Source organism: Cyrtonyx montezumae, unplaced genomic scaffold (genome assembly GCF_038088225.1).
Source record: "Cyrtonyx montezumae isolate F1298 unplaced genomic scaffold, pur_monq_1.0 scaffold_17, whole genome shotgun sequence".
Classification (NCBI taxonomy): Eukaryota; Metazoa; Chordata; class Aves; order Galliformes; family Odontophoridae; genus Cyrtonyx; species Cyrtonyx montezumae.
Window position 1 is genome coordinate 10,465,428 of NW_027071903.1, and position 27,852 is coordinate 10,493,279.

At 43.0% G+C, this 27,852-nt stretch overlaps 2 protein-coding genes across 2 annotated transcripts in view; both read left to right on the forward strand.

Annotated features, from left to right (window-relative positions):
* Window positions 1-27,852, forward strand: part of ADCY7 (adenylate cyclase 7) — a 271,483-nt gene that overhangs the window by 168,963 nt on the left and 74,668 nt on the right. The window lies entirely within an intron of this gene.
* Window positions 4,818-27,852, forward strand: part of TENT4B (terminal nucleotidyltransferase 4B) — a 34,507-nt gene continuing 11,472 nt past the window's right edge. Inside the window, exons 1-3 of the mRNA XM_065733254.1 lie at window positions 4,818-5,470; window positions 21,712-21,835; window positions 26,748-26,794. Coding sequence (XP_065589326.1) covers window positions 4,917-5,470; window positions 21,712-21,835; window positions 26,748-26,794 — 725 coding nt within the window. The 5' untranslated portion in view covers window positions 4,818-4,916. The remainder of the gene's footprint in view (window positions 5,471-21,711; window positions 21,836-26,747; window positions 26,795-27,852) is intronic.

Consider the following 27,852-nt stretch of genomic DNA (forward strand, 5'->3'; position numbering starts at 1 on the left):
TTTTGCCCTCTTCTCCAGGCTGAACAGACCTGGCTCCCTCAGTCTCCACTTGTCTTGGTGGCCTTCAGCCTCTCCTTCCTCAATGTGTCTTGTGTTGGGGGGCCCAAAGCTGGGTGCAGTACTCCCAGTGTGATTTCACGAGTGCTGAAGAGGGGGAAGTGTCATTTTTTGCAGTGCAGTATTTGTTAGCTTTTGTTCATTGTGAGACTGCACTGCTGACTTCTCATCAACTTGTGCACTGTGACCCTGAGGTTCTTCTCTCTGCAAAGCTGCTCTCATTCAGTCAGGAGCCTGCTCAGTTTTTGGGATTGCTCTGTTCCTAGTGTAGGATTTCACATCTTGCATCAAGTAGGGCAGTTGGACCCTGCTTCCTGGGAACTGATAGAACAGTTAAGTTTGTGTGGAACAGGGGTTGTTACTGATGAGAAAACATGTTTTCTCTTGAAATACAGATCTGAAAGTTGCAGATAAAGGTCTCTGCTAGGAAGTCTATTTTTTTTATTATAACCTGTCATACCCCACTTATTCCTGCTACTGAAAGCAAAGACTGTCATTTACTTCTGAAGCTATTTCAGCAGTACGAATCCTTTTGTTTGCTTTCGCCCTGCACTAACTGCTTAAACACCTTTAGAAAATCTTCCTTATTTTTTCATAATAAGGCAGGTTCTCCATATAAATTATATCATTTGCTGAAGTGTATGATTTAGTGCTTGCAGTGTTTGCTTCTGTCTTCTGGTATACTTTGGTATGGGAGTAATGAGGACACACAAAGGCAGTTTCTTGTGGATTTGTACTAAAACTGTTCTATAGAAGCTGAAATAGTCCCCTCGTTCAGCTTTGTTTCACCTGGGCAGGTTGAAACGCTTCAGTGGGGCTATTGGGCTGAGGGTGTGAAAAAAGGGGCAAGCTGGCTCTTCTGTCTGTTGCTTCTCAGGTAGGTTCAGGGTGGTAGAGGGGGAAGCTGTAGCTCTTAGGAGGGTTTCGTTGTTGTTTCCTTGGCACATTGCTTATTTTAGGGAAACTTCTATAAATGATTTCTTGGCAAGCTGTGTTGTATGGTCTTGAGCAGCCTATTGCCCTCATGAGTGGTCCGTAGCAAAATGGAGCCATCATCTTCCTGCAAGTTTTGATGTCTGCACGTTTTCTCTGCTGAATGAAGAAAATCTCGGTGTATTGCCTGCCTAACACTTAGCACAGAGTAACTTGCTCTTAGTGTCTAATGGAGGGCTTGTGAGTGAATATGAGAGGGGATTTTTATGTTAATATAGAGAGCATGTTCTACTTGTAAGGGATGAAACAGGTATAATAGGACAAGTACGGAAGACAATGAAAAGGCAAATTGTCTGTGATTGAAAGAAGTGTCAGATCATGGCCTAAAAAGAGATTTATAGGTACAGAAAAACTCAGCTGTAAGGTTTGGATTATAAAAGTCGCTCTAACACAATTGAGGAAAATTAAGGCAGTGGAAGAAAAGATGATGTGGCACTCATTTAAATGTTTGATGGGCTCTTCTGGCACTCATTTATTCTAGTAGTTTTAGAGTAAGCGTGAGACGAAGAGGAGATCCTTGACAGCGTGTAAAGTCAAATGCAGATCTTGGAGATGCTTTGAGGGTGGGAGATACTGCCCTAATCTAGCCAGTGTGCAGCCTAAATAAGCAGATGCTAAAGAGATGTAAGTGATCTTCATCAGTTCATTTAGTCACACAGATAAGGCTGTTATCAAAGCAGGAATCTCAGACTCAGTTTGTTTGCTTATCCTCGTCCCTAGAGCATCTGTCTGTGCTGCAGTTTAAAAGCTGCTAGTCCGAGGTGTGAAGTGCAGTAAAGGTAGAGGGTCTGTTGGCCCCTTCCTGCTCAGAAGCAGTGGGACAGGTGGTGGTGGCTGCAGCTTTGGTCTCCGCAGCCCACAAAACATTGACTCTGCAGCTGCATGGATAAGAAATTATCATTGTTACGTGGATTGTTTTTACTCTCTATGAAAAGAAACAAGCGGTGAGATTTAAATAAGTGTTTGTTGTGAAGTACTTCATGTATGTCATGATGCAGCATTCAAAAAATGTCCATTACGTGCAACTTTATATTTAACTGTTATCTACTCAAGGTTTGTGCTGTATGTTGAGGGCTTTTTTTTGTGTGGTATGTTTTAAGGATCTTCTCTGTAGAGGAACAAGAATAATTTTAACCTGTACTACTGGCTTGGTTATACATGTGTATTTAGAATGAGGGAGAAAAAAGAATCAGGACAGTAAAATTACAGAATGAGAACCGTAATCTGAGAACAAATTAATTTAAAATCAGTTTGTAGTTTAAGTATTATAAATGAAACATGTATCTTGTGGAATAGTAACTTGAGTTTATAAGCATTTTTGGTTGGTTGTTCTGTTTCCTTAATAAGTAATTTTCAGTAAAAGCATTCCCAGAGGAGTGGAAAGAGCTGTCTAGCCTTACATTTACTGTTGCAAATTCAAATTCAGGCAATGGTAATTGTAATTGAAAATAATATAATGGTTCTTTTCTGGCACAGATGAATTGAGCAGACAATCTAAATATAGTCTCATTGGATGTGCTCTTAAGATACGTAACACTCAGATAATTGGCAAAACCTGAGAACTCGGACAGTGGCAGCAGAGGAAGGAATGTGGGGTTTCCCAAAAGGGCTGAAGTGCTCTGTGTGGAGGAGCTCTTACTGAGTGCTGCAGAGTTCGTCTGCTCTCCAAATCAATTCAGACTGTGTAACTTCTGTACCTTCCAGGAAGAATAGCATGTATTTAAATCACTCCAACTTCATTTTGCTTCATTATTATTTTCCTAAGTTCCTTGTTTCTGTGAGAGGTGCAGACATAATGTTCTGTCGGACATAATTCAGTAACCACATAAACACAGCTTGAGACTTGTACACAAAGAACATGATAAAACATGTCTTTTTTTTTTTAATCCCTGTGTCCTTGCATTGTTGTTATATTAAGGACTTAAATCAAAAAGCAGTGAGCTGAAATAAAGCATTTGCTACAACGATCTGTGCTGTTACAAGTGTTGTGGCTGCTGTCAGCACACAGGAGGGTCTTGATGCAGCCCTGGCATTGGGTGCAGCCCCAGGTGGTCATGTCATTGCCTCTGCCACTTCTAAAGCTGTGTTGGGACTCAATATATGTTCTCTAGGCTTTATGCTTTTTTTTTTTTTTTTTTGACAAAAAAAATCTCATCTGGGATTGCTTCCTTTCCCTTCTGGTATGATTTTTTTAACTTTTAAGGGAAATTGCATTGGCCTTTTCCCACCCCCCACTGCTGTTGGGGAGTAAAGGGCACTTCTAGAATCTTAACTGTGGAATGGCTGACAGCTAGAAATTGTGTGGTGTTTCTAAATAGCCTTTTTCTGAGGAAAAGTTAAAGTTCAAAGTTGTGATTAAAAAAGTCATGTCAACTGTATTCAAGTGTGGCAGCTTTTTGCCTCTTTCCTCGCCAGGCTCACACCCTGATCCCATGTGCTTGTGGTATCATGCCGTTTTCCAAGTCCACATATTTTGTGACTGTTATATCCTTAATGGTAATGTGTTTATTACTGTTACTCCCCTTTCCTGCGTTGTTTAAATAGGAAGTTTATGAATTTAAACGTTTTGATTTGCATCTTTGTAAGAGGGTCTTCGTGCTGGTCATCTGTGCAGCTTTTCTGGTATGCTTGTAACTCTTTGAATTACTGAAGAATGCGTGCCTTAAAAATAGCTATTTGGTGCAGTTCTCTGTTTATAAGCCTTTATTCCTGAGCTGTGCTCAAGCCCCACCACTGTCCTCTTGGTGCTGGTGGTAATTTCAAATCATTTTCCAAGGAATTGATCAAATCTGTCACCTCAACGGCTGAGCCTATACCCACGGTTCTCACTGGGGTTAGTTTCTGTAGGGCTGTGCCAATCAGTCACCCCAGGGCAGAAACTCGTGAGCAAAGGCTCAGTGTTCCCCAGACTCTGTGTGGGACGTGGGGTGAAGCTGTGCTGTTGGGCTGTGGCTGTCATCACCAAATGCTTCTGGGACACGTTGCAACTTCCCAACTCACGGAATACTTGGAACTGAAGGGCACCTTTCTAGTTTCAAACCCTCCTGAGCTCCACCTTCCTAAAGATGAATCCTGTCCCACACAGTGCTGCAACCACGGAACGATGAGCACCGTGGTGCAGCGCGCTGGAATGCTCGTAGCTGATAACACATGAGGGATGTTTTAAGGCTGCGGTATCAAAGCACTACAAAAATAAAATCGAGCCCGACTAGAAGCTGCGTTACTCCATTTTGCTGCTTGCTACGCTGCGTGCCGTGTGTTTTCCCCTCTGCAGATACGATGCCCGTACAAGCATGGCAGCCGGGCGCTCCGGCTCTCTCCGCTGGCGCTGCTCGGGATGCCGGCAGGTCGCCTCAGCCGTCACGCGGCTGGGGGCAGCGCGGCGGCCGTTGCGCGCGTGTGAGAAGGGGGACGCGGCGAAGCAGCGGTTCCCAACGCCCGCACACCGTACCGCGCACGAGGGGAAGCGGAGCGGCCGCTGCGGGCACCGTGCCCCGCGCGAGGCGGCCTCGCACACCTGCCGCCCGCCGGGTACCGGCGCCCCGGAGCCGCGGCAGCAGCTTCGCCTCAGAGGGCCCCGGCGGTTGAGAGGAGCGGGCGGATCGACGCTTCGGCGCTGATAGATTCGGGCCCGCCGCCGCCCCCGTTTATTACGCGCGTCCCGTGTGCCGGCGGCCCGGCCGGGCCCCGCCTCGCCGCGCTCGCCAGGAGGGGCGGAGGCTGTGGAGCGACGGCGGCGAACAGGCAGGCGCGGAGCTGCCCTTCCATAGGAGCCGCCATTAACGCTGGGACCCGCTGACAGGGTCTCGGCGGCGGCGGCCGGCGCGGCGCGGGGAGCGGAGGCGGCCGGGGTGGGTCCCCGTTTGATGGATCCCCGGATCGCCTGGTTCCAGCCAGAGCAGCTCGGCCCCTCGAACCGCCTGTGGATGCAGATCTGGGAGACCACGCAGGGGGTCCGCAACCTCTACTTCCAGCAGCAGCAGCAGCAGCAGCAGGAGCAGCAGCAGCAGCAGAGCGCCCCCGCCGGGGCCGGCCCGGCCTCCCCGCCCGGCATGTACCGCGCCCCCCGCGCCGACCCCCAGCCCGACTTCCTGCCGCTCGAGAGCGCCAACAACCAGCACAACCGCGGCCACCGCCAGGCCTCGCCGCCCCCGGGGGCCGCCGCCTGGGCCCGGCCTGCGCGGGGGGTGCCGCCCGCCGCTGCTGCCGCCGCCGCCGCGGCCGCCAGCAACAAGAGGAAGCGCGACAACAAGGCCAGCACCTTCGGGCTCAACTACAGCCTCCTGCTGGGGCCCCCCGGGCAGGGCCGGGCCCCCGCCCCGAGCGACGGGCCGGCCGCCAGGGCCCAAGCCGGCCTGGCCGAGCCGCTCTACACCGGCACCCCCTGGAAGAAGAGGAACTACAGCCAGGGAGTCGTGGGGTGAGCGCCGGGCGGGCGGCGGGGCGCCGGGCCTGCAACCGGCCCGAGGCCTCTGCGGGAAGCGGCGGGGCGCGGCCCAGGCCCGCGGGTGGGCAGCGCTCCGTGCCCCCGAGGGGCCGAGGCCCGGGCCGCGGGGGCGGCTGCGGTGCGGGAGCTGGAGCCGGGGAGGGGGAGGAAACGGGCGTCCACTCGCGGCCGAAGCGACGCGTTCCGCGAGTGGCCGGGAGGTGTCCGTGTGCATGCTAATGGGGCGGGCACGCCTAGGTGCGGGGACGGGATCCTCTCGCACGCCCGTCTCGCTGTCACTGCGTGTGCACGTGGTGCGCGCTACACACGGATCGCTCGTGGAGCGCTCGGAGGTCTCCCGCCGCCGCTGAGATCTCGGTGCGGCCGTGCCCGCCCGCCCGCATGCAGCTTCCCCGGTTCCGTCTGCGTGGGTTCTGGGTTTCGCTGCTTTGCTCGGCTGGCGGTGCAGCTCCCGCACGCTGCGGGGATGTGGCACGGAGCGGAGGGCAGCAGCCTCTGCCCTGGGCACGCTCAGTACACCGTGCTGGAACCTAAAGATCTGCTGGTGGTACAAGAAAGCGTTCCTACGAAGCAATGGCGGGGGAGCGTGTTTTCCAGAGAGCTGACAGAAAAGGTGCATTTGTATGCTGGTGCCTATTCTCAGTAACAAACCTGTGTGTGTATAGAGCATTATGGATTTTGGTATTACTAATGGTTTTTGTGGATCTCTGACTGTGGAATGCAAGTGCTAATTTGAGGATTTTGTCTGTATTGTTTTTCTGTTAGCTTAGGTCTCATCCTTGAGCGTTATTGAGGCTGCTGAGATGGACAGCAGGCAGACACAGATCTTCTTTCCGAAAGCTGTGCGAAGCCCTTCCTCACCCCCTTTTTTTTAACATGCAGATAACTTTTGGTATGGGTGAATCCCTGGTTAAACTCCATTGATAATTTCCATGCATTTTACTTATTTATTTATTTATTGAAGTTCATGCTTTCAGAATCCAGCCTTTGGCTGTGACCCATTTCTCCCTCTTCTCCGCAACCAACACGCTGACATGTGTTCGTTAAGCGTGGATTTGCAGTGCAGCGTGTGCGGGTGTAGAGCCCTTTCCAATCCTTCTTGCTTAGAAAATGTCAGGCCTGGCTCCAGGGCTCAGCTGGCCGACGTGTGTGGTGACAGGAGTAGTGGGAAGAACTGGGTTTAGAAATCGGCACTGATGTGAGTGTTGGTGTGGTGTGGCCAGCTTGTGCCTAAAGGTCCTTCTACCAGGAAGTGCTGAGCTCCTGCCTCCCAAAAACTGCTCTTCTCTAAGAAGAACAAATATTCAAAGTTGTTGGTTGCTTTGGAAAACAAAGTCTTACAGCCCAGGGCTCCCTATTTTCTTGCCAGCCACTCTGTGATCATACTGTTGGGGTTGTAATTCATAAAGTGATGTTGCAGAAGTGTGCTGTTCTGAGTTCTGTGGCCACTGTCTCTGTGTTGGAGCCTCCACAGTGTCCTTCAGAGGACTCCCAAGTAGCCTGTTCCATGCATACTAAAATGCCAATTTTTGTAAGTTAGTTTTTGGACTTTGATCACCTTCCAGCTTGTCATTTATTTACTTGGTGGTTGAGCATCACTTCTAGAAGTGCTTCTTCCTTGTAAATCTATAAACCTTTTCTCTGTGTTGAAGAGATGGAGTAGGGGCTGATTTCATCAGGATACACAAGGTAATATCTGCACCCGAGCGTTGAAAGCGATGAGTGTCACAGTAGGAGAATTTCAGTTGATTCACTTTCACACTTGAAATTGGATGTATAGTGTAGGCTTGTTGGGTTTTTTTGTTTGTTTTTTTCTTTTAGAATCAAAATTACTGAAGTATGTTGGCATGTGCTGGGTTGTCAGGTCTACGTGAAGCTGAGATCCTTTTTCAGCTATTTCCTTTGTTTGAAGCAGGGTAAGGTGGAAATGTCTCTAAGATATGCTACTGCATTTTTATTATTTTTTAATATTTCCAAATTGATAGAGCTGTACCCTGTTAGGAAATCACAGACTGCCATTGAGTGTTTGCAGGGTGCCCACCTGGCTGCCAGTGGGGCATTATGGAGCTCTGCATTGCTGCCCAGCTGCATGCTGAGCTGATGCGTTGCTGCTATGGGCCTGCCTTGCCAGCAGCCTCTGGTGGGCTTCTGTCCCAGGTCCTAGAGCACTGCGTGGCACTGATGGACAGAGAGCTTTGCAACCCAGAAAACAGAGCTGTTGCTAAAGTGCGTATTTTAAATAACATATTTCCAGTATGGGTTCTGGAAGGCGGGCTGGTTAGTCGGAGCAGTTACTGCGTAAAGGAAGATACTGTAGTTGTAGTGCAAGTGCTACACTGGTGTTAAAAGTATCCTTTTTTCCCCTGTTACAAATAAGCAAGGCTTGCTGCTTTTCCCTGTATACCTTCCATATACTTTTTTCTGTTGATGACTTTAAATTTTCAGTCTGTTGGATGCCCCCATGTTATTGAGCAGTCCTGGAGCAGTTTTTAGAAGGACTGGGCCTGACTTGCTCTCACGCACTGCTGGGAGCAGATAGTGAAATTCCTATTTCCAGTGCAAGGATGTCACTTGTGTGTCTGGCTGTGCAAACCAGCTCTGAATACACAGTTCTATTGATCAGCTGTCTGGAAAAACTGCCCAGTAGTTCTTAGCTAGTTGGGCAGTTTATGTAAACATGTGACAGCATGTAGCTATCTTGCTGCTGAGCTGTCTGAAGGTTTAGATAAATGTTTGAGGCGTTTCTTTTCAGTTGTTTTTGTTTTTATTAAGAAACAGTATTTTCTCAGTTCATCTAATCTATGTGTCAGGTGGCAGTAGAGTAACTCAGTTATAACTGGCTTCTGTGTGAATTTCACATCAAGATCTCTTACAGGCTGTGCGCAGTATTTGTGAACATTCATTGGCGCAGAAATACTGTCTGTGTTCAACATGTGGCCACTTTGTTTCCACTGAGTTGATGGGGCAGTTGTATATGTCTTATTTGGTGTATCTTTAATGCTTTCCCTCACGGAAGTGTTCAGCTGTGTAGCTCTGCTGATAATATAGATGTTCGTGTCACTCATACTCCTATTTGCTTTGTGCTGGCGCTCTCAGCTTTGTGACATGGGAGGCAGCTCTGTAAAGCAGATGTCTGGTGATGTCCAAGTTGCCTTGTGCTGTCAGATTCAGACACATGTATTGCCCTGCTGGCGCTGTCAGCGGGCAGTGATGTTCCAGACAGCCAACAGCACAGAAAATGAACCTGAAGTTGTGCAGGACCTGGATGATGTTGCTGTGGATCTAATGTGTACCTTTAAAACTGTGATTGAATTCACCTGGATGTGATACTCCTAGCAGCAAATGTCAAGGGTGTAGGCAGATATGTGGCTTGGGACCTGGAGGGAATCTTTGTTCCCCTCTAAGGACAAAGGTAAATGCTGATAGCACTGTGCCATAGCTGAAAGGGCACAAAAAGCATCTGGGATAGCAGAGTGGGTCCTATAGCTCTGTGTGAGCTTCAGCTGAGCCTGGCTAAAAGAACTGTGTAAGACAGAAGCTTTATGTGAAACAACTAAACAAAACAAAAAAATGCAAACTGGAGAAGGCCATGCACTTCAGTTTGGCCTCTCCCCTCCTGTTTCTCTGATGCTTGTGCTGAAGGAAAGAGCTCGTGAGCAGCTCTGGGATGTGGGTTTGGGGAGTGTAGGAGACTGGATAACTTTTACCAGAACATTCAGTCCCATGGAAAGTGTTGAGTAGGACCTGACTAATATATGAGTTTAGGAAGGAAAGTGTTATATGTAGTCCTGAGGGAGAGGCTGGGTTAAATCAAAGTGTTTTGGAGCACTGAAAGCACAGTGATAATGGTGACTGAATGTGAGAGAGGGAGAGAGGCTCCCGGCTGGCATGGTGCAGGGCTTCCCTGCGTGTAGGAGTGGATGCTGTGAGGTGGAACCATAACCAGTTCAGGAAGAAGTAGCTTAAAGCAGAACACACTTACTGGAGAAGTTCTAATCTGCTGTTTGCATGGGACATTTGTCAGCTCTTTGGGTCTCTTATTGTCTTCTGTGGAAGAAGCTCGGTGTGCAGGTGCAAGTGCCCTGCTGAGCCTGGGCCGAGCAGTGGCTGTGTGGCTGCAGCAGGGCAGCCTGAGCCATCAAGCCCTGTGTCTCATAGCTCTCACTTGTGTGTGCTGTCAGCCACAGCAGGCAGCATTTCCACGTGGGCTGGAGCATGAGCAAAGCAGCCAGGTGTAGTGCGAGCACAGCGAATCACCATACCTGTACAGAAGTGTGGCTAAGTGCCCAACCTGGGCAAATGTAACGACATCCTCATTTGCTGTGCTGGTTTTCATTGAGTACTCTTCAGTGTTTGAATCAAACTTGATTTGCTTGGTGCCTACAAAAGCTTCACATAAATAAACCAATGCTTGTTGTTCATTCATGCACAAAAGTGCAGGTGAAACAGCAGTGAGGTGTGTGCGTGCCTCTTAATGCATCGTCAGAGTAATTGCACGTGTTATGGACCTCATGAAGGAATGTGCATCAAAACGTGAGTTGCACTTGAATTCACCATCGACATCACAAAATGGAATTACTCGGGGAAATTCATAGATACAGAAATTCTGTATGCTGTCTGAAACAGTCACTTTGTACCCATGTATGTAAGCCTTAAGGTAGGAGTGCAGGGATGTGAGTTGAGTGCACATCATTATCCTGTGTCTGTTGGATGAGATTGCTGTTAGTGTCAGCGTTGTGCTGAGCTGTGGCCCAGCTGGGTGCTGGCAGTGCCCCCGTGACAGCTTGTGCAGTTCTGGAAGGTGGGCAGCTGGGCTGTGTGGGTGTAGAATCAGCTATTGCCCTCAGCCTCAGGTAGTGACAGGTTGTTATTCTCTTGGAGGGAGAGAGAAATGGGCATACTAGGAGGTGCAAATGTTAGACTAAAGGCAGTTTGAGGAGAACTGTAGGAAACACGCTGTAAATATTATATAACAGTACTGTTTAGCTTGCAGAATCTTGTGCTGGTGCCAAAATTTCAGCACGTCTTGTTTAAACAATTTATGGAGAACTTCGGAGACCTTCTGGTTTCTACAGATGCAGGGAAGGAGCCTTTGAATGTATTTTTGTGAGCTGTTTTGTTTGCTTCCGTCCTACATTCTGTTTGTGACTTGGGCACCTACGTACCTTGGAGCATCTATATAAGGAACAGAAGTTTGGAGGACTTTTTTGGTGGATGGGGATGCCTATATTAAGTCATAGGAAGAGCTTGTCTTTCCCCCTTGGGTGTTTGCTGTTTCCCAAGAGCTGCTACGTGCTCTCCCCAGCAGCATGCAGTTGAGAAAAGAGAATCTGCTCTCCCTGGATCTTTACTGGAGTCATGTTAAACTGTGCTGAATTCTAGCTCTTTTTAATTGGCATACTGTTAGTATGAGGTCAGTTTTAGGAAATGTGAGTGTTTTGTTGGTCCTAGACGTGTCATCAAAGCATATTACTGCATTTTTCTCTGCTTTGTTATTTTTTAACCATCTTACTGTTACGCTGTTCCAGGCTGTTCACTTCTTTAAAGCTGGAGTGTGAGATCTGATTTTCACTTTGGGAATTTTTAACACTTTGAAATGCCATTTTGGGAAGTTGTATACATAACACCACTATCAAAATAGTACTGTAAAATTTTGTACTTCTTCTTATTGACTTTATAATTTGATGATTCAGAATACATGTCTCAATACAGGGTATGTACTCCAAAATAACAAATATACCAAAATTGCAGAGGTGGCTTTTGCTCCAAAGTCTTTTGTTTATGTTGCATGTGATGCATAACAGTGTTCCACTCTCTTTGCTGGATGCTGGCAGTGGCAGCAGTAGCAGGACGTGGCTTGGAGCCACGTTACATGTTGTGCAGAGATTCCTGCATGCACGTGGCCTGTGAGCCTTCCTTAGAGAGAAGGGTGTCTGAAACAGACAAAGTGGAAATCTTGCATAGTGCCTGTTATAAGCAAATGAATGTTCTTAGCGAGCTGTTTGCATTCTGATTCAGTATTTGAACATGCTGTGATTTCTGAAGTTGAGAGTTCATTCCTTTGAATTATCCGTGCAGATGAACTGCCAAGGAGTGGTACCGGTTGTATTTGAATATTGCTTTCTGTCCCTGAATCTAGAAATTCGTGGTAAGGAAAGTATTCCTATCAGAAGAAAAAGAGTGTAAACTAGGAAGCTGGATGTTGGCTTCAGATATTTTTCCTAAGCTGCAGTTAGCATTACAAAAGTGATTTGAACTTTAATCATTTTGAAACTTTAACCTAGAACAGATAAGGCAGCAGGATTTTTTTTTTCCAGGGATACTATGGACTTCTGATGTCAAAGCAGGGTAGGTTGGATCTAGGCAATGGAGTCCTTACTTGTAACCTTGTACAAAGCCCTCTCCTATGGAGTCTTTGGAGCCTGTTTACCTTTTGAATAACTTGGTGTCTTTGCATGGATGGTAACCATTGTACTATAACCACGCAATTAATGTGTTAATGTTGTTGCATTCAGTCAGGGTCGTTTGCAGTTAACAGTCCCTGGCAGTTACTGTTCTGAGTCCCAGAGTGGTGTCACAAAGTCTATGTGGCCATTTGCCCCAGGGCTGGAGGTGGCAGCAGGGAAGAGTGAGGGAGAACTGCCCCATGGCAGAACCTGAGGATGTCTTGTGCTGGTACATCGGCAACGTCTGTTAATTTCCTTCCTCCCATGGTGACAATTAAGATTATTTGGCAGACCTCATTCCAGATCAGCCTCTCTGACAGTCTCATAATGTCCTCCTTGGCGTGGGAACTACATCTGAATTATTCAGAAGCAGTGTGCAGCTAAAGAGGCACAGTCTTGCTACAGTTTCTTGGAGAAGGCTGTATGGTATGGCATACTCCATCACCACACTGTTCTGTATAATCTTGCATTTTATTTCTTCTGCTTTGGTTTGTAGAGGATTTTTACTGAAAAGCAGTAGTAGTAGGGGGCTTAAGAACAAAGTGTGCCTATGCATGCCCACTCTTCCGTTTTATTGGTGTGATTTGAGGTCAGGGTTGAAGGGAGGAGTGAGGCAGCCAGCGTTACTCTCTAAGTGTTGCTGACCAGCACTGAGGAAATGATGCTGTGATTCTGCAGGTAATGGGATGATAATAATGGATGGATGCAAATGTTAAAGTCCTTCAGAAACTTCCATGTTGGGGAAGTGGGGGTACTGGAGAAAGGGTTGTACTTCCAGGTCAGCAGGAACTTGGCTCGCTGCCTTTGCTCAATGTAGGTTTTCTGCTGGTTTGATTTGAGTGAACATGTGAAAAGTGTCATTTTCTTACAGTTCGTTTACAGACATAATGAATGCTGAGAGAACTTGCATTGTCACAAGTACCATGTAGAGATAAGCCTTCATAAAGTGTCTTGCAGTGGTTAGAGTGGGAGTGTTATTCTAGTATTGCAATCTGAGGAGCAGTGTGCAGTCCAAGCGACCTGTGTCTGCAGGTGGCCCTAGGCTGAAGACGTGTGGTAATGCAGCCAGCCCCTTTCTGTAAGTTTTCCTCTCACTATGTTAATTTCGAAGCTGTTCAATTCTGCTTTTACTTCAGAAACATCTGGTATTTTCCTTTGTAGTCCAAAAAGCCTGTGCCTGGGGCTGTGCCAGCTCTGTGTCCGGGACTCCTGGCCTGCAGGCGCCCAGCTGCTGTCAGTACAGGAGCTGGGCTGGACAGCACAGCGGAGGAGCTGTCTGGGTCCGAATAGCAGCCATGGCTGCAGGTCACGCAGGCTTGGGTTAGGACTGAGCTGTGCTGAGAGGATGAGATCCTGATGGGTTTTGTTATTATTTGCTTGGTTATGTCACGCTGTAGCTGAGTGATTCAACCGGTGTTTGAGGATCTTCTGTTTACTTGGCCTTCAGGTTGTGTTTTGGTCTCAGTGTCTCATTCCCATTCATCCATGAGGATTCCTCCTTGTTGGAGTCATACTTGGCAGGTATTCATAGGAGAACGTTGTCATGTTGGTTTTTGCCTTGAAGAGCCTGTTGTCTGAGGTAAACAGTTCATACCTTCCTGCTTCCAACACCGTATAGAAGAGAGATTTGTCTCACTGAGCTACTGGGTTTGCCTCTTACTAGATATTTCTTGAGACCAGATAAAGAACATTGCCTTGCTTTGTTGCTGTCTTGTAATTATATTATACTTCTGCTGTAAACATTTTCTTAGCTAAAATCTATATAAATTTGAATTAGTTACTGGTCTTCTGAAGCTGTTCTTGTTACAATTTGTCCACATGCAACAGTGCATCTTCTGTAGTAAAAGATGCTGTTTCAGTGACAATAAGTAGCAGTGTCAGTTCCTGGAATAACAGTACCTTGAAGCAAATGAAGAGAGTAATTGCAAATAATAAACTTCATCTCTCATTTCTTGTGTAATGCAGTATGTGCCTCTAGGTCCTAAGTCGTTGTGTGCTGGAATAGTTCTCTTCAGCATACACTTGTCTGGAGCATGCCTGCTCCAGGGGCACAGGAATGCATCTTCCACAACCTCCATTGATTGGGCAGTGTGTGGAGAGCTCAGTGACCTGCTGAGAGCTGGCCAGCTGGGCTCCCCTGCTGCATCTTCTGCTTGCTTCTTGGTGGGTGCTGGATGAATTCACTTAATATTCGATTTATCAACGGAATTATTTTGAGATGGTGGTTTCAGTAAATTAGTTGGCTGAGTCTTGAGTGCATGTTATGAGTGCTCTGAGCAGCCTCATGTCCATTTTCCACTTCTGTCAGAGCCTGCACAGAGTTAATGCTGTGCTGGGCATGTCCCATCCTAGAGAGGGGCCCAGAGTTCAGCTGCCTGCTGTTCCATCTGGATCCCTTGGGAGGGCTTGACTCTCCACCACTAAGAGCCCTTTTTTATCACCATGTGCAGACTGTCTTGTCCTTGTGTCCAAGCAGAATTCGGCAGTTGTTGCGGTCACATTACATCCTTAACAAGTCATCCTTCAGCATAAAATGATCTATATGAATTCTCAGGTTTTATGCTTTTGGAAAGTATCTTCAGTGAAGGGTGTTTTCCAGGCTCATACTGGTAGCTTTCAGACAAATGTACTAGCTCAATCTTTGGGTGAAAGAGGGGAAAAAACATGATTTGATCTGCAGCTTTAGTCAGAGATTTACTTTTCTAGGTGCTGTGAGGGACGAGTCTGGTAGCCTACATGGGACAAGGAAGTGTTTCCTGAGGTCCCTTCTCAATGATAGAGACACTTCTTTTGTGAGCTGCTGAAGTATTGTTCTTTTTTGTCTTTTCTTGCTTTGCACAACGCGTGTTCTTCCTTGTGCATGTGCAGCTGTCTTGTAAGTGAGAGCATCAGAATGCTGGAGAGCAAACCAGAATGTGAACAAGTAGCTTATAATACGTGCCTGTAAGAGAGTATATTATTGGTTAAATGGGCCCCCAAGTGAACACTGAGTTGTTAATCTGAACTTAGTTCACTTTGCACAGCCTTGCTGTAAAGATAGCAACTGATCAAAGAGAAAAGCTACCTGAAACACTCCTTGTACCTTGCCACAGCATGTGTGGTTCTTCTACCTCCTGCTCCCTCAAAATGCCACCCTGTAGTGAATTCTAAGCATTGTCACATCTGAAGTTGTGTTGCTGTTGTACTACAGCATCACCAAGGTGCAGTAACTAGTCCTAAATGAGATAATCTGGCTCTGTGTGTGTGCTAGATGGGTGAGTTGAGATCACTGTCCATTCTACTTGAAGAATATAAATTTAACATACAAATTTCAAACCTTGTGCAGAGTAGTAAGTGCTAACTTCAAATCTTTATATTAAAGAAAAAAAAAAATACTTCTAACAGAAAGATCCAGCCAAGGTGACTTGTGATTCCTTTCTGTGTTCCTTGAGTGTTTCCAGATGCAGTCCCCACAGCTCTCCCTGAGAGACATGGCAATATTTCTTCCACTAACAATATTACATGACAATATTTCCTCCACTAACAAAATAGTAGCAGCGTGTTAGTGATGAGTAAAGAACCCTCATATAGTGTACGTTTCTGAAGATGAGCAGAGATGACTATAAGCTGACCTAGTGGATCCCGCTGTTCAGTTTTAATAGTAAGCACCACAGCTGACATTTGCAGAACTGATCTGATGTGGTTGTTGTTTGTTTGTTTTGATTTTTTTTAACTTTCTTCTCTTACCCATTGTGTTGATTGAGGAGGTGTCAGCCTTAACTGTAGGCCTTGGGGGATGTCCTGAGGGTACCTTCTGTTACACTGCTAATACTAACCCAGGCAGCAATGTGACGGTGTTACTGGAAAAGTGCAGCTAATACACGTTGAACTGCTACTGATAATTACTTTTATTTCTCATTAGACTCTTGTTTCAAATGTCTCACAAACCAGCATTGGTCTCTTCAAGTGAGAGCGTTTTAAGCAAGAGAAACTGGCAGGCTGAGGAGTTGCTAGCTCCCCACTACAGGAACAGTGTTTCAGAAGTTTAGCTGTTCAGAATTCTACCTTGCTGCTATTACAGAACGTAGAACAGTTGTGCTCTGCATCTAAAGGCTCTTTTTATTGTAAATCTGCTTTTTTAAATTATGGGTTTGCAAAATGAAGAGATGCTGTATATATTTAACTGTATTCCAACAGACCGATGCTTTTCTACAAGAGAGCTGAAGAGAAAAACCTTGCAGTATTTCACAGGTGCTCACTAGAGGGGCTGCTGGTATGACTGGTGTGTCTAAGACTTTGGCTGTTACTAGGAGGTGAAGCCATTTTGACATGACGAAATAAAACAGATATTTTCCATCTCTGTCTACTCTTCCCATTTCTCTTGTACAAAACCTTTCCCTCCGTCGTCTTGTTCTTTTGTTAATTCTTTCAGCTAAACTGAAGTAGCAGCTTCTCTCACTTATTTTTTCCCCTCCTTCATTAACAACACCCATCAGTTTTCCCCACTTCAGCAACTTATTGCCTGGAAGAGCAGAGGCAGAAGTCTGAGTATGTGTACAGCTTGTGTTTAAAAGCCATTGGATTGGTTGTGGAGTCACACTTCAGAGTGCTAGTGATTCATAGAAGCACTTAATTTCTTTTTAAAGTCAAGTAGGAGCTTTTTTTTTCTCTTAAAAGACAAGTATATTTAGGGGAAAAAATCTCTGGTGCATCTAGAATGTATTTTAGAAGACAAGACACACATTGCAGTTCAGAGACATTAAGAAATGCACTTGTATGTTGTCAGAGAAAGGCAATCTTGTGTTACTTTTTGACTGGACTAAGGCACTTGGAGTTGTAGTTAGAAGTAACTTGAGTTACTTGAGCTTAATTGAGCTTTTAATTTGAATTCAGTAATAGAATAAACTGCCCACATTGCTTTCTTTTCCTCCTGTGTTTTAGTATGTCTGGGCCATTGCCGTTATGCAGTGTTATTTTAGTGCTTTTTATGATGCTGCTGAACCAATAAGTTACCATTAAATACGGAACATCACTAAAAAGCTGCATTTTTTGGAAGGACCTGGGGGAGTAGTGTTTATTGGGAGAAAAGAGAAGGGGCTGCACGACGTGATTTCAGATACTTGCACAGGACAGACATTTTAGGCCTTGTAATATAAGTTTTTGTGGCATCTCTCTTTGTTCCACTGCATTTGAAGAAATGTGGTAATCGATCAGCCGTGAATTTTTAAAGTGAACAAACTCCATTCAGGCAAACATTTTCAAGTTTAACATCATATTTAGATGAATCTTGAAACACATTGGTCCTGAAAGCAGCATCTGGGCTCCTGCCTCACTTACTTATTTGGGAAAACATTGCCTGCCCTCAGCGCGAAGAGTCAGATCTGTGACTCACTGGGCAAGCTGGGAGTGCTGCTCAGAGGTGTCCGGCTGTTGGTGGATGAATGCTGAGCTGCCCTTCCTGGGGCTGCGGCTCTCGGCCACCAGGTCTTACCTCCTTACACTTTCTATCTGTTTCCTTACTAACAGGGGATTCTTCGGGGATTTTTCATTATGAAGTTCCCTTAGGGCACGTGCAGCCACAAAATCCAGTTACTGTGTGACCTGTAGTACACCGATGTGGTTCGGTGATTGGGGATAAGAAAGCAATTGGCCAAAGTCTCCGAGGCTTTTGAGAGCTGTTTGCTTTGTTCAGTGCAATTTTAGTTTCTTATGAGGACCGATTGTATCTGTTGTCATGAAGCTTAATTGCCTGTTAAATCACCTGCGGATGCACTTGGTTGTTATTTCAGTAGCTTAAAACCTAGCACACACTGGAAGAATTAATCTGCTGCGGAGATGCAGGTGGTAGGGATGGGAGCTCAGCAGATGCTGTATATTTACTGCTCCCTTCGCTGCTCTAATGCTTGGTCTTGCTAAAGATTGAAGGTAGGCAAAACGATTTGTGGTCTTTGCATTGTCTGCTCTGTCCTGCTTTGTTACGGAATATGTGGAGATGGTGATAGTAATGTAGAAATAATTTTATTAAGCTTATGGGATATGAGCATTAAAGCTTAAAGGATAATTTGAGATACTGCTGGAGAGTGCAGTGCTACTTATATATTTAAAAATACTGGAGAAGGGAGGGGTTTGGGCTCCCATTGCTTTTCCTTTGCCTCAGTTTTGTTTAAAGCCCGTTCAGGACCAATCAGCTTATAAATGGGGGATGGACAGGCTTTGTTTGCTTCCCAGAACTTCTAAAGGGTCAGAAATCTCTGCCACAATTCCATGTGTTTGTTTGTTTTATAGTTGCAGAAACAGCACCGTCTTTTTCTTAGTTAAATATCCTGGGAAGCTTCAAACCAAAGTTGTTCTCCCTCTTCCTGTGCAGTCCTTGCTTTCCTAACTGGAGTTGATGGATAGATGCAGCTAAGTTGCTTTTTTTTCCTCCAGAGTAGGCGTAAAATGGTGAGAGCAACTGAACACTGTTGTACAGGAGTCATTCAGCGAAAGAAAATTCAGATACTAAATTTGTTCAGTGATTCAGATACAGAAGTGCATTGTAAATACCCCATCCAGATGTGGATATAAAATCAAGAAGCTCTGAAATCGGATGTGATTCATCTTAAAGCATAGAGTTTGTGTCTGTCCTAAGTCTGCCTGCATGGAGGGCATTTCAAGTGGAAATTACCTTTTGTTTGTGCATGACTGCTTTTAATTGATTGGCAAAGGTGCTGTAAGATTCATCCTCCAGAATAACAGCATCTTGGCTGTGTAGTCAGAGAACCCTGCATAGTGCTTTTAGAGCCTGTAAGTTGTACTGCAAAAGAAGGTAAGGTGTGATGAACTTAAGAGATGTGATGTGCTGCATTCCCTATTACTCACAGCTTTCTGCTTTATTGGTGTGAGTCTAACGGGCTTTTTGTTCCTCACAGTGCTGTTTGAGGCTGTTGCAGTCTGATGTCCTTCTTGAGATTACAACTTTTGTGGCCATCGTTTTCTTTTTTAATGATGTGTCATTATCACTGTCAGGTAAATGTAACAAACACTACAATCAGCTGTATTCAGTGGCATCTGTTTTCTGTGACTTCAGTTCTGTTTGGTCTGTAAAATTCTAGTGAACTCAACATGGTTTGAAAGCAGGACATGGTTACGTGGTTTTAAAGCAAACTTAGAGCAATTGCAGGGTTTTTTTTCTCCCCACATGTTAAGAGTTCCTTGAATACAGGACAAAGACACTTTTATTTACTGCTATTTACTGTAATAAATAAACTAAACCAATGCTCTCATGCATTGCAGAGTACACTCTTAATGCATCCTCAGTAGCTCTAGGGTATTGGCAGCTTCAGTGCGACTCGAAAGCCAGGTAAAATAGCCTGTGTGCTGTCATCAGGTTTATTACGGTGTATTTTCTTCTTTAAAGCAAGCCTCCTTTTAAGGACTCTTATCTTAAATAATTAATGAATGTAGTGACATTTAATAATCATATTCTGTTATGATGCCAAAAATAACTTCTTGGTCTCTTTGATCTTCATTTCAGCTGAAGATATAAAATTCCACTAGAGACTTTAGACAACAGACTCCATTAATCTCAACAAATTGTTTCAAAAAACTGCAACTATAGATGTTGATTAAGACAGTGAATAACCTTGGGTTTTAATTTTCAATACAACTCGAGTTAACTCTGCATTAATTGGAGTCAGGCTGCCAAGTCGTGGTGTTCTGCTCTGAAATCTGCGTGTTGCTGCTTCTGTTTATCTTGCCTTTGATTAATCATTCACTCACCTGTTGGCAGCAGTTGCAGTGGGCCAGGAAGTGTGGTTCCAGGTGGGGCTGAGGGCTGTGCTCTGCAGCATGGTGCTCCTGGGGCTCGGTGGGTTTCCACCTGGTATGCTTAGGGCTGTCTCTAGTGCTCTTAAAGCTGGTCTTCTATCACCGGGTTCCCATTTCATTCTTGCTGCGTCTGCTTTGTGTAGTGATGTTCATTGCAGGTGTGATGTGTCTGTGTATGTGTCCTGCTTAATTTCTTGTCTTCACCATAAAAACTTGCATGGCTACCTAAGGTTAAGAGTGATCCAGGTGTAAGCATGTATAATATTTATGTATAGCACCTCAGTAGTTACATGCTTCCAATGGGACACACCAGCTGATGTATTTGTCTTGGTAGGAGCATTGTGTGATTGTGTTAATGGAGGAGGCACTGAGACCTGTGATGTACACATGGTGCAGCCCTCCCTTGGCTTCGGCATTCTAAACTCCTGCTGGTGGTGCTCCCTGAAGTTGGGCTGAGGGAACAGCTGGGGCTGCTAGCAGCAGTCAGAAGGGTTGTGCTGTGCTGCACCTCCATGTCTCCACAGGTCCCTCGGTTTTACCTCATGCTGGACCTGTGCTGTCACGTACCCTCTGACAGCAGTGCATGCTCAGTTTTGCCTCGTTAAAAACGTTGCTGTGGGCCAAATGGCACTATGGGTGTAGTCAGGCTGCCCCAAGTCTGGGCTTGAGGCCTTGGCAAGGCTCCCTCTGCGGGTGTCCTGGCTGCGTCCCCATGAGGAGCTTTTTCAGAGGCATTCTCTTTCCATTAGCCATAGAGCGCCTGTGGTGGTTGCTATCCCAGGATAATAAGCTGAGAGCATAGCTGTCTTGCAGATGTTGGATGTAATTCCAATAAACGTTGGGTAGAAAGTAACATAGGTATGTTATTCTTCAGTCTTATACAGAAGGAGTTTATGTTGTTTGTAATATGCAGTGCTGAGGAATCCAAGACAAGTGATGGACTGAGTACTGTCCATACTCTGACTCAGTCAGATACACCTTTCAGATGGTTCAGTCTGTTTTTTTGACCCCTCTGTACAACTTCCAGTTATCAGCATGTGATTTATTTAAATGTGTGTGCAGTAGGGAAGTGCTGGATTCTGTGTGTGTGTACTTGGAAACTAGAAACAATACATTTAAATAAAGTTACTGTTTCTGTAATGATCATTACAAGAAACAAATGAAATTAATTTTGCTACTCTGGCCAGAGCTCCTCTGTATTTTGCTGCAATTAACTTTTTTTTTCTAATTTTTTTTTTTGTGGCTGCTTTGTTGAATACAGCATTAGCCAAGCTGATGATGTGTGTATGATACTACAGAAGCCTCCACATTGGTGGCGCTGAGTGAAGACTGTTATTCCTCCTCCAGTGAAGGCAATGTAAATGTAGCTTGCTGACTGTGAGCAGCACATGTAACAGGGTAACTTGCATCTGCCAAGTTGGTTGTCTGCTTGTCAGGCAGTTTCTGAGCCACAGCTGCTGTGTGTGTACTACTTACTTTTTTGTTACAGGGAGAGAATGCATATTCAGTTTGTGTCTTGTCTAAACAGTGAAAGAAGCAGTTTTTCTAGCTAGTACTGGCACAATTACTATAAACTTTTTTGAAAGATTGGGACTGGATGTAGACTGATGCCTGGAACTCCCTTGCTGGTGCCAGGGGCAGGCTGGGAAGTGCTGGCTGAAAACCTCCTCTTGGAGCTTTTGAGCTGGGTGTGCTTCGAGCTTACAGCTGCATTCTTAGTTGAAGACTGAAATGTTCTGTATGATGCTGACTTTACGCAGTGCAACCTCTAATGTGAAGGTACTTTGGCACAGATTTGCTTCCGTACCTTTAGCAAATGCAGTACAATGCTGACCTATGATGCAAGTTAGTGTAGGGAAACTAATGGGAAAAATCTTGCTAAGTGCTGAGAGTCTGGATTATTTTTTAATATTTTTTATTGAGTAATCTCATAGACCGGTCTTTAACTTGTTCTTTTTTTTTCTTTTTTTTTTCTTCCAGTCTTCATGAAGAAATCATTGACTTTTATAAGTATATGTCTCCCAGACATGAAGAAGAGAGAATGCGGATGGAAGTGGTGAACAGGATAGAAAACGTTATAAAGGAACTCTGGCCTAATGCAGATGTGAGTAGGACACTGCTCTGTTTGTTGAACTATAAAAGACAACGTTATGTGCCTGTTTAGTCTTTGAAGTATTGAATAGTGAAAACACTGTTTATTCTTCCATTTTTTAAAAAAAGGCTTTCTAGTCAAATAGGAGAGGTGATGTTTATTTCTATAATAATATAGGTCAACGTTTTATTTCATACATAAGAACAAAAAAGAACAAAGGCAAGCTAGACCTACTGTAGTCAAAGAAAAGACATAAGGTATGGCAAGGCAGTGTTTAGTCTCATTAATATTTATTAAGATGAAGGGAAAGTTATTAGGCAGGCAGACATGCTTATACAGTGCCATGCTTAAATAATAATAATAATAATAATTTCTGAAACTCAAAGCTTGACTGAAGAAGTCTGTAGCAGGATTTCTAGTCCAATGACCTGCAGTCTTGAATAAGTCTCTGGAAGTGCAACGCTGCCAATGCCATGCTATGCAGACCATACTGTTCTTAATGGGCAGATAAACTGAATTAAAGTATCTTACAAATGTAAAGGAACCAGGTTTTTTTGTACAGAAAAGAAAGAAGTCTGTAGATCTCTTCACTGTGTATTGAGCTTTAAATCTCTAATGCCACTTTCCATCAAAGGTAGGCTTTTGCCAGCACTTTGTTCAGCTTAGACAAGTTTCTCCTCTGTATTTATGAGCTATGTGTTTATGGTTTGTTTTGTTTTTAATAAATGATGGATTAAAGTGAAACTAAAAAAGCTTCTTTTACATCTCAAGAAATTTTTATGGGGACACTGTTGGATTTTTAGCATAATTGTCCCTACTAACATGGTGCTTGTTTCCAGAATGCAGATTTGTAGCCTTAGTCATTTACCTTCAGATAATTATAGATAACAGTAGCTGAAAATAAGCACTTGTTAACCAGAATAACAAACCAAATTCAGACAGCAGAATCTTGAGTTTAAGGAATGCACTTTGATCCTGTCACAGTAGATGGTAATGTTATGACATGAGTGACTTTAACCTGCTGTTCATTTCAGGTCTTCCTAATGGTTTGGTTTTTGTTCTGTTTTGTTTGGAAAATGTTTTTAGAAATTGGTAAAATGGCTGCTGGAATTCTGTATGAGCTATGTGTATGTGTTTGCTTTAGTGTGTAAAATACACTGCTATCTTCAAGGTAATTCACATGTTTCAGGCATGTTAGTGATGTGTATAATATGAAACGAGAGCGCTCCATTCAGTCAAAGCCTTTGTCACAGAACTACAGGGGGACTGGAACAGTCAGTCTCACATATATTGGATAATTTTCTCTTTGAGGAAAAGCAGTATTTTTTTCTAATGGAACTGTGCCAGACTTCAGTATATCTCACGGGTGTTGTATAGCTCTCCAGTAATGGTGAGGAGACAAGGTTCAAGAGCAGGAATAGTGGGGTGCCAGTGTGACAGGAAACAGGGTTGGTGTTGAACAGTTCTTACTATGCTACACTTTGCCAAATTCTTGTAGTGGGGGATTTCACCAAGAAAACGTGTTATTTTCAGCCTATAAAAGATACCATTGTTGTCCAGACAAGTTTATGCTCTGTAAGCTAGGCTTAATGGGATGAGTGGATTTATTACTAGGGGATCTTTCCTTATTACTGCCAAAATTTTGAACAGTACACCAGAATTTACTGCTTTCTGATGTGTCCTAACCATTTGTAGGACAGACTTAACCTGTGGAAGCTAAGTGTTTTATATGTAAAAAATAAATATTTTTTAAAGTATATGACTCTAGGCCATTGAGGAAATAGTTTTTATCTATTTAACATGCTGATACTAGGTTTTTGTTTTTGTTTTGTTTCTTTTTGTTTTTGTTTTTTTTTATATCATGATCTTTTTAAGAATTGGAATTGTGCCAGCTTAAAACCTGGCAGTTACTGTAATGTTGTTTTTCTAATACTTTACAGACCTGCTTGGGAACTAACTGCTGAATTCAACTATCCTAACTTTGACAGCCATCTGTAATCTTCCAGTCTTTTGAGTTAATTGCTAGCCTTTTGAAAATCTTAGGTTTAGTACTTGCAAGATTCGAGTGCTGAGTACATGCTCTGAGAAGGTGGATTGGTATCTGGTCCAATGTCCTCTGCTGTAACTGTAGTGTAAAGTGATAAGTTAATGTTTAAACTGCTCACTTTGACTGATAGATGCAGCAAATCCAGCTAAGATAAACTTCCAAGTTAAACATACACATTCAGCTTGTAGCTTGTGTATGTTTTAAAAATCTGATACCAAGGAAAGTAAAATCAGGCTTCATAACTTTAACTGTATAGAGATAATGTACACACACATTCCACACTGGTTTTCTGGTTTTTTTTCTTCATTTTCCTGTTCCATTTCAGAAAAGGCTGAAAAAGCAGATGGAGAGGGGGTAAAACTAGGTATCCCAAACTGTTACTTTATTTATAGAAGTTAGCAATTGTGTCATTTGCTCTCTTACTCAAGGGAATGTGCTTAGAAGGAAACATTCCTAGTAAGTGAGAGCTGTTCTTGGCATCCGCAATGCTCTGACCATAAGAAAGGCTTTAATTACACTGGAACTGAACAGCCCAAAACGTTAAATGAAGGCATTTAATGAAGGCACAACGGTTTTTGAGTAGTTGAATCTGAAAAACAGAGTATTGAACAAATACTTCAATGGAGTTCAGTATGCATTTGTCATAATGCCCTGAGCTTTATGTCTGAGTGTCTGGCCCTCGTAGAGGCAATGTTGCATACTTTGTGTGCTTCAGTTATGAAAATACTATGATTGGAAATAGTAGGACTGCATTTATTTTTATAGACTTCAGAAAATTCAGTATTTCAACTTGATGATGTAGCAGAAAGAGGAATTTAAACTGGCTGTGGATAGATTTGTTCTTTGTTTTGATGCGGGGATTTTGATAGCACCGACTTTCCAACCTTTTGTGGGTTTCCAAGTTCTGTTCTGCATAGTGAAGACATATTTGGACACGTACCATTGTTAAAGCACTTTCAGGAACTTTGGAATTTAACATGAACAAGTTCACAGAGATAAATACTAACAGCAGTAGGAATCCATTACATTACTGTGAAATGCTCTCTTATGAATGCACATACTTACCTCTGTCTACATGGAATCAAAATGAAGTGAAAAGTATTGGCACAGAACAAAAACCAATACATCTCTCATAATAGTATCCCACATTTGGGATGCTTTTAATGTGAAAATCACTACACAACTACTAGGGATTAAATTCTCTTTTAATAATAAATCTAAATCTTTTAAAATATCTGTTCTTATTTCCCCACTCTTCCTCTTCCATCTCTGTAGTTTTGATGGATGAGAGAGGGATTGAAGTGTGGGTGTGGGTTTCTTTTATAATATTTCAGTTTCTCATACTCCAAATTATTGTACAATAGCAGATGTTCTCTCATTCCTTTTAGCAAAGGTCATATATGTTGTATCAGTAAGTTTATGAATATTTTCAGGGTTGTTTATTCAATAAGGGCTTTCTTTGCTGTTGAGTTGAACGTGCTACTTTGTTTAATAACGTGAAAGCATATTTGGACTTTCTTAACCCATCTGTAGTGTTTGTTTTATTATGCAAAAGTACTTTTCAGACTTTTATGGTGGTGGAATAAATCCTTATTTGGCTGAACTTGAACAGTTTGATAGGGAGTGCTTTTTATTATTATCCTAGTTTTAAAATTACTATTTTTATTACATTCCTATCTTTGTCATGTCTTGTCTTTATGCTTTTGTCAAGATCTAGTAAAATATTGATACTAGTGCAGTAATATCTCTTGCTATCTTTTGTAGTATGAGCAGCTATGGACTTTGAACATTAGGTTTACTGCAGCTGTGTGCTTTTTGTTGGCCTTAGGGGTGAGAAAGGTTAAAGAGTGAGGTGATGCAAAATAATCAAGAGGAGGCGTTTGTGTACTGCTTTTTAGCTTTTTAAAGTATGAAAGCACTTATTTACAAAACATCATCTTTTCCTATCTCCCCCTTTTCTTATCCCAAAGGGAAAAAAAATAAAAAGTGGGTCACTTGACATACACATAGGTGGAAATCAAGCTGGTGCGTGAGATTCATTAAAGCAGAATATTTTCATTAAAGCAACTGTAAGGTGGCTTCAGGAAACACATCAGAAGACAGTCTAATTGAAAATTAGTCCAAACGTGTAGATAACTTTCTTTTGAAGTCTCCCTAGTCCCCTGAGAGACTTGGATTATGAGTCTGACCTCCCAGTAAGGCTTGGGTACATTAAAGAGATCAAGGTTTTGGACAGCTTGCAATACGTACACAATGTTTTAAACTTCGGTGCTGGTAAAAATCCAGCACAATGAACTGAATCTGCATGATGTGACAATTGCTGAAGCTATTTTGTTGTTATTGTTTTAGGAGAGAGTTGTGCTACTTATAATTCAGGAATAAAACAAAAACAAACAAAAAACAATTGAGAGTAAACTTTATTTTTTTAAGTATACAAAGCTGAATTCTGAAAATGTGTTTAAAAACAGAAGGATATACTTAGTTCAATTTCAGTTTTTTGCTCAAATATTTTGTGTTGTCTTTTGTGTGTGTATGTTCCGTCAGTCATCAGTGTTTTAAAATCATTCAGTTTAGGGCTTCTGCCAAATTTGATTACGGTGAAAACTCTGACATTACAAAGATGGCTTAGTAGGAGAAAAGTTGAAGCTGTTAACATTATTATCTGTACTTATGTGAGTAATAATTAATTATTTATACTACATTAGATATGTAAATGCTTTGACAGAAGAGTGCTTTCTTTCATAACATTCTTGCTAGCAATACCAAATTCTACCAATGGAGGGTAGCAGTAATCATCCCCTACAAGCAACTTCGTAGAATTCGTTGTCTTCTGAAACCTGCAAATCTGATTTCTTACACACTGTTCTTGTATTTCAGGTGCAGATATTTGGAAGTTTTAAAACTGGTTTATATTTGCCTACAAGGTTAGTATTTCTGCAGTATAAATTTCGTAGAGGTAGAAGGATATCCTGTGGAATCTGTACCCCTGTAGTGATTTATCCAATATTCCTAAGTCTATTACTTGTACATACATTTGCATGTACTTATTATATTAAGAAAGGGTTGTGCTATTAATACTCTGAAGAATGTGCAGAAATATAGTCATTAATACTACTAACTGTTATGCATCTGTATGGACTTCACATTCTCAGTAAAAGATCTGAATTAATACATTATAAAAAAAAAATGACTTTATTAAGAGTCTAAAGATGTAGTCAACCTTAAAAGAAAAGCTGTATTTCATCATATAGAAATGAAAAAATGTGGGGCTACCTTGTTTCAATTGAAGATTGAAAAAAAAGAAATTAAGTGTTGTACTGTTTCTTTTCCTTTATCTTCTTTTGTGAAATCTGTATGGTAAACCTCTACTTTTTTAAAATATGTTACTAGTTTTCATAAAGGAAAGTCATTGCTTTGTGACATTATTGTCTTCTGTATAGAAACAGTATGTATCTTTGACAATTAAATAGGAATTGATTGAAAGGCACATTTACAAGGCATAAGTCTGGGACTGACACTTCGATGCAGTTCTTTACATATTCCAAAATACTTTTTGGCAGTGTGAGGAATTAATATCCACTACTGGTTGTCAATGTTACCTGAGTTATTTCAGCTCCTGATGTCATATCAAGAGAGTTACTACATGAATTGTTTTAGTCTAAGGAGTTACAGAAAACCTTAGTTGTTCATTTTTTGTTTAAAAAGTTAGAAGGCCTACAAATATGTATTGTTTTCATATTTGTATATGAATATTTTTCATGCTTGGCCTCACTCTTGTTCTTTTCATGTTGATTTTTTAAATGGGCTTAATTAAACTTAATTGTACACTGGTAATGCAAGAGATTGCTATCCACATAACTGGTAGCTTTGGTTCCGCACTGTATTTGCTTGGTTGTTTTGAAGTTGATGGAATAACAAAAAAGGTTTGCTTTTTTCTACTTGATTCCATATACTCTTTCTCCATACTGGTTTCAACTGAGTT